Source organism: Lissotriton helveticus, chromosome 1_1, assembly GCF_964261635.1.
Source record: "Lissotriton helveticus chromosome 1_1, aLisHel1.1, whole genome shotgun sequence".
Classification (NCBI taxonomy): domain Eukaryota; kingdom Metazoa; phylum Chordata; class Amphibia; order Caudata; family Salamandridae; genus Lissotriton; species Lissotriton helveticus.
This window is the reverse complement of record NC_136057.1, coordinates 1,861,431,982-1,861,442,711: the sequence shown is the minus strand read 5'-3', so window position 1 is coordinate 1,861,442,711 and position 10,730 is coordinate 1,861,431,982. Positions and strand designations below refer to the sequence as shown.

The window sequence follows — 10,730 nt, the reverse complement described above, 5'->3', positions numbered from 1 at the left end:
ACTTCAACAGTACAAATCAACATATCTCTCAGCCATACTGACAGTACACGTATAGACATTCACTCAGGTATACCGCCACCATGACAGATTCAAAGATTGTGTTGATACACCTATCTTGTGAAAAATTGACCAAAGGGAAACTATATGAAATCTGCAATGTGCAAGTCACAAACACTAAAACAACGTAGCCGCATAAGGGATTCAACAATCATCAACACCGGTTGTAATACAACGTAGACAAGGCACCACAGTGTACTCAGGATACCAATCTCAACATTCTTTTCACACAGCAATGATGATAGAACCATTGCAAATAGGCAGATTATCCACATCAATTTACAGTACAACACAGATATGTGCAGACCAATGTATTGGGTTCAGGTCTGTGGTAGACAGCGATCAGTTACTACATCAGAGTGTCCTACCTAGAGATGTCCCACATTGCATACCCATGTGTCAATCCCATTGCCCATTGACATATTGTCAGTTGAAAAGCTGTAGCTGAAGGCTCACAATGATATGGACAACTATCCACGGAACCTCTGTGAATGCACCATATGTACTGACCAGATTCCAATTTCAAAAGGAAGTTAACAAATCAAAGGCTCCGTCTTTGGTAGGTAGTGCAACAACATCAGTGGTCCCACAGGGAGGTGTGAATGTGAAACAGGTTAGAACTGGTACAGCCTACCTATGAATGACAACAAACCACAATTTGTGAACAATATGCTGTCACTTGCAGTGGCAATGAACCTACAAAACACCTATCACACTAAGCTGCAGCCCAAATGTGATTGTCCTATTGTGGCACTATTAAAGGTAGCATGCCATGCACATGACACGATATGACACAGAGAACAGGAATAAACATGTGGAATTAAACGTGCTAATCAAAATATAACCAATAGCGCTCAATATTGGTAGAAATGTGTAAGAGTCATACAGCACACATAACAGACATGCACTTGAATGTGGGTTGTTACCTTGATCATTGAATGACTTTCATTCATTGTATTTTGGCTGACCAAGCCATGGGTCATGATCCCATTTGCACATCCCCAGACCGATGCAGAGCACACCTCCAACAAATCATTGGGCAAGACCAGTGGTATTGCGAAGTGGACTTTTGGGGTACTAAAGTCTCGCTTCCACTGCTTGGACATGTCTGGGGGGCGATTGCTATACTCCCCCTTTATTGTCTGCAAAATGATCCTGGGTGGTGTACATTGCACAACATCTGTGTGTGGACAAATGTCCCATGGGACCTAGGCTATGAGGACAAGGAAGCGCCAGATGAGGATAAAGATGAAGACAGATGGGAAAATGTAGCCACACTTGCGGGAAGCTGACGAAGGAACATCATTGTGCAGAACTTTTCAAGTTAAGTGTGAATTTGCCTAATGGTCATAAATTGAATATTTGTTTATAAAGAGAGTTTCCAAAATGTTAATAAATGATTGAACACTTCCTTTGTGCAGGCAATTCCCTTTCACAGTCCTTGTAAACATCAAAACAATCACATTTCATCTAATAGATTTTGGCCCATCACAAAGGTATGTAGCTAGGTGTTACACTCACCCCAGGACAACATCATGTGGACCAAAATATGTGTGAATATCAACAACATGTCCCACATGCTTGTGCGTCGGGAACACTTACACCAAACAAAGCTAGCAATGTTGAACAGTGTGCACATGTTGTGAGTATGGGTGCTGCTACAGTGCACTGACTGTCAGACATGTAAATGTAAACAGTTTGCAATGGCTGAGTGGGTGTATTGTAAGTCTACATTTTTTAACGCTTTACACTCATGAAGGCCAGTATTTTGACCATTTTGTATTATGGCTGTGAACAGAGGCCCATATAATATGCATGGGCACACAGTCCTTACCTGTGCCGGTGTTGGATTGGCTACCTAGGCACAATGCAGGAACTTTCAACCCATTAGGCAAGGATGCAACTGTTACATGCAGGAATGGATGGGACAGTATTGGTGTGTCTTACTCTGAAACAAACAACGCTTTTACTCCTACAGCTCCAACTACTTGTGCTACTCAAAACAGGACAAAAAGCAAAACTAAAGGACAAATAGATATAAAGGATATAGGTAAATGCAATATCACTCCTGCCAAGGTAGCATGCACTAAGGCATCCCAGTTTGGAGTGGTATAATATGTCAATTAATGCGCATATGAGAATGTTGTTTGAATGCCTACATAAGCACTCTCTGTTGCCAAATAATGTGATGCATGGAAATACTAGTAAACAGATTCCTACTTGGAAGTCATCATTCTTGTTTGGTCTACTCAAGCTGGCCTAGTAATGAACAAAATTTAGGCTAATATGTTTGGCATACACTTTTCTGCATGTGGAATGTGCTTGTGCCACACAGATAGTGCCAGACACCAAGCCCAGCTAGCAGATACGTGTCCCACAACAACATATTGTTGGGTATTATAGTCTACTAAATTATGTCTCCCACATATTAACATGTGACCTATTGGCCTTGCAACATGCATTTCATATCTAGTCAGTCAATCTGTGAACTGGATGCCACATACACTGTAGACTGGCTGAAGCAGCCAGTGTATGTAATTCCCTGAGAGTAAATTGCATCTATAACACATCCTGTGTCAGGAATGCAGACAGATAATACGATCTCTAATTTTGGCCCTAATCATGTATAACAATCTGGATTTCATTTGCATAGGATCTATGAAATAACATAACTACTACACAGCTACCTATGTTCAGCCAAGCATGATACAAAATGTATTACATATACATAATGTCATGGTTTCAATAATGTACAATATGTCTGTCTATTTCACTAAAATATATTCCCTGTCCTAGTGTCCACACCAGGAACGCAATGAGCCACACATATTTGCACTATTTTAACATACACATGAAACACATTCCAAGTCTTCAAGCATGTCAGCAAAGGTAATTTGACCAAGAAAAGTAAGCCCTAGGAGTATGTAACTGCATTACACATTTCAATACACTGTACCATATACATCGAGCTAGTTGCATCTCTCAAAACACCCTCATTGGCCTATTGCTTCACATATTACACCCGGAGCGTCGGTCGGAAGCCAGCATCAACGTCAAAGTGTCAAAAAATGCATCGTGCTGTGGGATAGGTTGTAGGCAAATGACGGATTTCTATTTCTCTACCAATGAGTCTGAAACAATGCTTTATCGGAAAAGTTGAGGAATCAACCCAGGAAATGTGTGAAGTAACTTTCACTTTCACTTACAGTCAGATTAATTTTCATGCAAGAAGACAAAGCAACTTTTGGAAAGCTGGATCATGCCTGGGAAATCATCACCACCTCCAAGTCTTTAAAACCGCAGCCTTACTTCGACCTTGGGTTTCCATTTTACATAAAGCTCAACTTCAAGAACCTCCATTTAGGAATTCAACCAATTCTGGACCAACAACCCGATTGGTTAAAATCTGCTGAAATCACAGAAGGTCGACTAAAGGAGACCCTAACGCATGTCCCCCGTATCTTTCCAGCAATGCTACCTGAACATAGAAGGATGCTGGATGTTCGGATCTCCTTCCCCGACTACTGCAGTCTACTCCATGCACAAAGGATCTACCAGACAGAAATCCCAGTTAGTAAAATCTCACCATAGAAGTTTAATGAGTCCCTCCCCATCTTGGTGCACCCGAAAGAAAGCGCTTCATGTTCAGACACCTCACCTGTAACAGACAAATCAAAACCTCAATATCTGTCCCGGGATCTTGGATTATGATAAATCTGATTACCTACTTTTACTCACATCCCGATAAAGCTTTAGTTTCGACTGAGGCTGATATCACATTCAATGCATTTCAATAACGTGAAGCAAGCACACTAGGCTCCATCAAAGATTAGAGAGTATTAGATTTGCAAACCATGAACGTTTATTAAAGGATTGGCAAAGCTACAAACTCAAATCATCAAATTAGTTGTAATTCAATAGTCAATACATGAATGCATTAGTTAATATGTTTAAAAATAAATTAAAAATCATAAGAGAAAGGACAAACTGTCATAAAGTTGTCTCAAATATAACAGAACAAAATCAGTTTTCCCATAAAGGGAACACCCTACCATCTAAGCTAGACGAGTGTCAGCAAGAAAAGCCTCTGAAAGGTAATAGAATGCATCTGCTCATAAGCAATAGAAAGGTAATTCTCTCTAAGAGTCTGGCAGACGAGCTTCTAACATAGGAGAAAGGCATCTGATTTTGTGTCTACATTGGATTAGCTTAGAACACATTTTCAACATTTCGTTACACCTACACATGGTTCCTAGGAAGGGTAACCAATAAGGTTTAAGAAACAGAGATAAAGCAGATCCATTAGTTTCACACCCATGTACACATTGCAGGCTTTCTAAACACACTTTAAACTTTATCTGCAAGATAATGAGATAAATTGGGCTCAGCTGTACTCTGCAGGTGTCATTAGCACATATTGTAAGAATTGCATAAAACAAACATTCATATGGGGAAGAGAAAACGAATGGTACGGTTGCTTGTACAGCTTTCTTCTGAAGTAAAAAAGATACACACCAAGAAGACTCTTGGCAGTAAAACATTAGCTACCCTAAAATAAGACCTATGTTAACTACAGTCAGTTAAACGTGAAAGATACACATTTAGGTTTTACATGTAAATACTATTACATGTGCAAAAACATTTAATTATGAGAAAAAATTCTATCAGTACTTATCAGACCATGTAGATTATTGTGCAGTAAGCACCAAAATCTGCATGTCATTCCCCAAAAACCTCTGATATGTTATATAAATTTATAATGCGCACAGCTACTCATGAGTGTCCCGGCATGGTACCAGACAGGGTAGGTGCAGTGGGCTTCATGTAAATAGATGTGCTTTCAATTTCGTCTTGAATTCAACTTGATCCTGGTTGGTGTGCAGGACAAGAGGAAGAGCATTCCAAGCAACCGCCGCTTTCACTGCAAAAGAGCTGCCCCCTATCCTCTGAAGGTTAAAACCTGGGACCTGGGCATAACATAAGAACGAAGAACGCAGGGAGCGCGCAGGAACATAGAGGGAAAGACGCCCCTGCAAATAAAGAGGGTCACACCCGTAGAGAGCACGTTGGGCAAAAGTCAAAAGTTTAAACTTCACTCTATCCACCATGGGTAGCCAGTGGAGAGAGCACAACTGTTGATGAACACTGTCCCTGGCCGACAGGCTCTATAGGAGTCCGGCTGCGGTGTTTTGAACCACCTGTAGTTTCTTCAGCAGGTAGCCCGGGATACTAGCGTAAAGGGCATTGGCGTAATCCAGCCAAGACAAGATCAGCGCAGATGTGACTGTTTTCCTCGCTGCCTGAGGCAGGAGAGGAAAACATCTTCTAAAAGTTTTATGCAGGCCGAAGCAGCAGCCGGCTAGCTTTTTTATATGTATTGAGAAAGAGAGGCCTTCTTCAAACCAAAACCCCAGATTTTTAGCTGGCATCCCTGACGAGGTAGATAGTGGGAACTCAGGAGGCCAGAGCTGCTCTCTAAAATTGAGGGGAAATTGACCAAATGGCAGAATCTCTGACTTTTCTTCATTGCACTTAAGCTGTGCTTCCGCCAGCCATGTAAAGATAGATGATAGGCAATGTTGAACCAAAAGTACAGAGTCCGCGTCTTTGTCCCAGGTAAAAAGCAGTTGGGTGTCAGCAGCATAAGCCATCACCTTAGCCCCCAGCTCTTCTGCCAAGTATATCAGAGGAGTGACATAGATATTAAAAAGAAGGGTACTAAGGGAGGATCCCTGGGGGACTCCCGTTGTTACTGGCTGAGGGGAAGAGGAGGACAGAGGAATCCAAATATGCCCGACCCGCCCTTCCAGGAAGGATCGAAACCAGCCCCACACAGCACCTGACAAACCAATCTTGGCCAGATGTGACCGAAGAAGTGAGTGCGGGACCGTATCAAACGCTGCCGAGAGGTCAAGCAAAATTAAAGCAGCCCTCCCACCGGCGTCCAAACACTCCAGAATGGCCTCCGCCACCTCAACCAACACTGTTTCTGTGCTGTGGGACGCCCGGAACCCCGATTGAGCTGGATGCAGGAGCGCCTCCTTTTCCACAAAATCGGTGAGCTGTTTATTTACCACTTTCTCACACACCTTTGCCAAAGCACGAAGGAGGGAGATAGGCCAGTAATTCCCCGGACAGAGGGGGTCCAATGACTGCTTTTTCATAAGTGGCAGAATCTTGGCCTCCTTCCAAGCCTGTGGTACCACCGCTTTCTGGAGGGACATGTTAATGATGGAATTCACTTCTGCTTTTGCGACCTCAGCAACTGCTGCCAGTATCCTAGCAGGACAGGGGTCCGAGGGCGAGCCAGACTTTAGACCTTTAAGAATCTTGAGACATTCCAATGGATCGACTGGCCTAAACACTGACAGAGAATTAGCTGTACCAGCAGATTGCAACCAGACATGCCTCCATACTGATGTTGCAGGAGGTAAATACTGTTTGGATAGCCAGGATCTTATCCCTGAAACAACAGGAGAGAGTGTTACACCAAGTAGGTGAAGAAGACGACACACTTGCTTGGGTCAACGGGGACGTGAAGCTCTTAACAATAGTGAAAATTTCCTTGGAGTTGTTGCTGGCTGATTTAATGCGGGCCGAGTAGAATTGCCCTTTAGCCAGCATGATGGCTGCATAATATATCTTCTGCTTATCTCTGAGCTTCCGCTTATCATCGATGCAATAACCCCTCCTCCGCCAGGCCTGCTCAAGGATTTTACAATCATGCTTCAAGGCTTTGAGCGATGGGTTGAACCAAGGTTTGGATGGAGATTCCCTAGCCAACCTAGTGGAACATATACTGTAGCCACTATCGCAACTGCATTCGAGAGCCAGCTAGAGAACCTAGCCAAACATTCCTCAAGCTCACCCACCAGACTAGGTCTGGAAGCTACCAAGGCCATATTTAGCTCAAGAGGTTCGATTTTACCAAAGGCTGATTTGTACCATGAATGTGCTAAAGGCTTAGTATTGGACACTTCCCACGAGAAGTGGGTTATAAAATGGTACAACCAGGTGACCGGACAAGGGTCCCTTAATAAAATAGGGAAGTTGGTACAAATAGGGTCAAGTACATGTCCAGCTTGATGAGTAGGAAGGCTGACATGCTGGTCGAGCTGAGCCAATTGTAAAACATCCAGCAGGTCACCGCTTGATCCAATATAGCCCTGTGTGTCTAGAACGCCAACTCTCCAAGATGGCGGTTCCTCGTGGCGCCAAGGGAGAGCAGAAAGAGTGCTAGGCAGGTAGAATGTGTGCAAACAAGCTGTAAGAACTTTTTCAAAGTGCAGGTAAGAGGAAGCAATTAAAAAACAATAGCATCATACAAGAATTAAAAAATATCAGCCTTCAGCAGAGACGCGAAGCAAAGAGCAAATGACCCCAAGGCGCTCACCTCCGTGCAGCGCATGTTAATATAGCCCGTGTGTCAAAGGAACTAGAACGCCAATTCTCCAAGATGGCAGTTCCTCGTGGCACCAAGGAGAGCAGGAACAGTGCTAGTCAGGTAGAAAGTGTGCAAACAAGCTGTAAGTATTTTTTTAAAGTGCAGGTATGAGGAAGCAATTAACAAACAATAGCACCATACAAGAATTAAAAAATAGAAGCATTCAGCAGAGATGCGAGGTGAAGAGCAAATAACCCCATAGGTGCTCACCTCCGTGCAGCGCGGGTTAATATAGCCCCATGTGTCAGAGGAACTAGAACGCCAACTCTCCAAGATGGAGGTTCCTCGTGGCACCAAGGGAGAGCAGAAAGAGTGCTAGGCAGGTAGATAGGTGTTATTTATCACATATGATAAATAATGAATCTTGCAGGATCATTATTTACGTGGTACGATAAATAGCACCTTGATTCCGGTGAAGTCTGAATCAGGGCCTAGGTATTAAACATCCACCAGTCAGGGAAGCTTAACTTACAAAGAAATGCTTACCTCCAAAGTTCTACCCAGCCAGGGCCTCTGAGGGAATGGAAGGCCTGACAGGGTATGCTATTGAGAGCCGGCTTCTCTCTTCAGGAACTAGAGAACCCAATTTGATGTATTTTTACTGGGTAATTATGGACATGTATGAGTAATCTGTAAAGGACCATGTGTCTTTTCACTGCCACCGCAATCTTAAAACCAAGAGCATCATTTACAAGAAAATGGTGCAGCCATTTAGCTGTGCTGAGCTGCCTCATTTTCAAAGCACACAGATGCGTCGTATTAACCATACAACACATTCATGTGCTTTCCCCTGCGCTGGTGCACAATTGATTGCCATGCACCAGTACAGGCACCCTTGCATCAGTTGCAAGGGTGCCTGTGTTGTGGGGATGACTCTTTTTGTGCAGAAGGGAACAAAGACAATCATTGATGGAATTTCCCTTAAGGCAGCATGAATAGAAGGAGGAGAAATGAGGAGAAATAAAAGTATTTATCCTCATTGTGACACTCCTCTGCTTTTTCTGGGGAGACATAGAATTTGGACACATTCCCAGGTTTACAAAACGCAGATCTGGGAATGTGTCTGGTTCCATGGATGTTGTGTGGGAAGACATATAGCAACACCCATGGATGCCCCTTTCATGCAGAGTGATGCGTAGAAGAGGCCCATATTTACAAGGCCATGAAAAGAGATGCAGGGTTACTTTATGTGACCTTGTAAATATGGGCAAGTCCGTTGCACAGCTGGTGCGTCAAAATAAGTGACGCAGTGGTGGTGCAATGGGCTTGTAAATAAGGCCGCAAGCCATCAAAATCTGGTGAGAAAATCACCCTACCTGATCATTTAGGTCAGGACAGACTGGCCTCTAAGTGGGTATATCAATCCATTCCTTCACACTTCGCTCAACACTAATACCCAATAGTGGACAAAGTAAGCCTCATTAGAATGGCACTGCTGACATTATGTGCAACCACATCTTTGCAAGATTTTGCTTTTGCCACTGAAAGAAATGTTTAACCTGAATTTGTTACTGCCCAATTCTTCTAACTGTTTTACTAAATATTTTACATTTTAAGTTGGACATCTTGCTGACCCTTCTAGCCATCGGGTATGGCTTTTGTGGTGGACCTCAGTATAGCCGTGCATACTCTTGACTTAGTATATACCATGTGAGCATGCATAACCCTTCCAAACCAATCTACCTCTTTTGACTATTTCAGGTAGCATGAGATCTTTAACTCAGTGTGTGTCTTCAATTTAGTGTGTGATACCATGACTAGGATACACTGTTTTGATTCTGCATGTTCCATTTAATTTCAGAATGTAACCCTAATTAATATGTTCTACTGCTTTTCGCTCTCTTCTGTTCCCCTCCTAAAGAAAAACCACTGAAATCCATAAAAAGGCATTGGCAGGCCCCCTTGTAGAGAGGATTTCATACCTGACTAAATTGATTCTCATAATCAGCAGTGAATGTGTCCCCAACAGAGGAGATCAATCCAAGTTTTGTCACAAATGTAGGATAGTTAATGTTGTTATGGTGAGCGCTGAGGGAACACTTTTGGTGAGTGCTGGCAGCCAGTCAATGGTTGAAACAGACAATGTTGTGGGAGTTTTAGCCATGGTAAATAGACCTGTGCTAAAAAACAGGGAGCCTGAAAATCTACATGCTAAATGTCCCGGTGTAAACCTTTTGCAGGTTTTTGCACCTCCTTCACTGTCGTTTTCTCACTTTAGAAAAGTGACGATCACTGCAAACATCAGGACTAGTCCAGCCACTTTGAACAGAAGTGGAATCATGCTAGGATTGACACACACATCTGGAATTCGTGTTCTTGTCGGCTTGATGATGCGGTCCCACTGGGTCAAGATAGCTTTCCTGGCTCCCTTCCACTTTCCTGGTCCGGTAAGCCTGTACTGGTAGGCTGTGCATGGACCAAAGAACACCTCCACTGCCAGCCGAGGGTCCTTGAGAAAGAGGCAGAGCAAGTTGGGTTTCACACCAAACTCTTTGGCGACATCGTCCATGTAGTCAACATAGTCTACTTGTATCGTGTGACGTTGGCTTGACACGTATCTGAAAGTGAGAAATAATAAGTTCTGTTAGCTTTTTACATGGTTTTCAACATCAGCTCAGAAGTGCTGATCAATCTGCATTAAGGCTTGGTTAAATTATTTGTTCACCTCATTCTAAGGGGGCAAATGATGCAAAGGATGAAACTAGGGTAGCATACTATAGAAAGGCAAATAAAAAGAGAAAAATGTACATCTGATGGAAATACTGTCTAATTTGAACAGTAGCTGAATAGATTTGGTTTGAATTTTAAAAATACCAGCTTTGGTAGAAAAGTCATTAACTTTAAAGAGTATGGCTTACAGCGAGGACCAGGGTCTAATAAAAGAGTGCCTTGGTACCTCTGCAGGCAATCAGGGTCATCTTGAACTGGACCAATTATTTCATACATACAACTGGTGCAATATGAGGTACCTGATTCATAAAAAATGCCTAAACCTGCTTTTCATCAAAAACGCCTAAACCAGGGTCAATCAGCTGTAGTTCCAGAAATGTGCCCCTCCCCTCAGATATCCATGGTGCTCCTTGTTTTTTCTCCTTGATGAGTCTTTTCATTCTCCATCTGTCCCTGCAACCCTTTCCTCCTCACCCTATCACTAACTTCCCATCTAATGTTGATGTTTCAATTCTGCTCTATGTGAACGTTTTGTGAATGCTAATGGACATCTTGCACC

At 42.9% G+C, this 10,730-nt stretch overlaps 1 protein-coding gene across 1 annotated transcript in view; it reads right to left on the bottom strand.

Annotated features, from left to right (window-relative positions):
• Positions 1-3,896: 3,896 nt before the first annotated feature.
• The window catches only part of LOC144754063 (flavin-containing monooxygenase 5-like), a 435,529-nt gene continuing 428,695 nt past the window's right edge, over positions 3,897-10,730 (bottom strand). Inside the window, exon 9 of the mRNA XM_078641585.1 lies at positions 3,897-10,059. Within this exon, the coding sequence (XP_078497711.1) occupies positions 9,711-10,059 (349 nt within the window). The 3' untranslated portion in view covers positions 3,897-9,710. The remainder of the gene's footprint in view (positions 10,060-10,730) is intronic.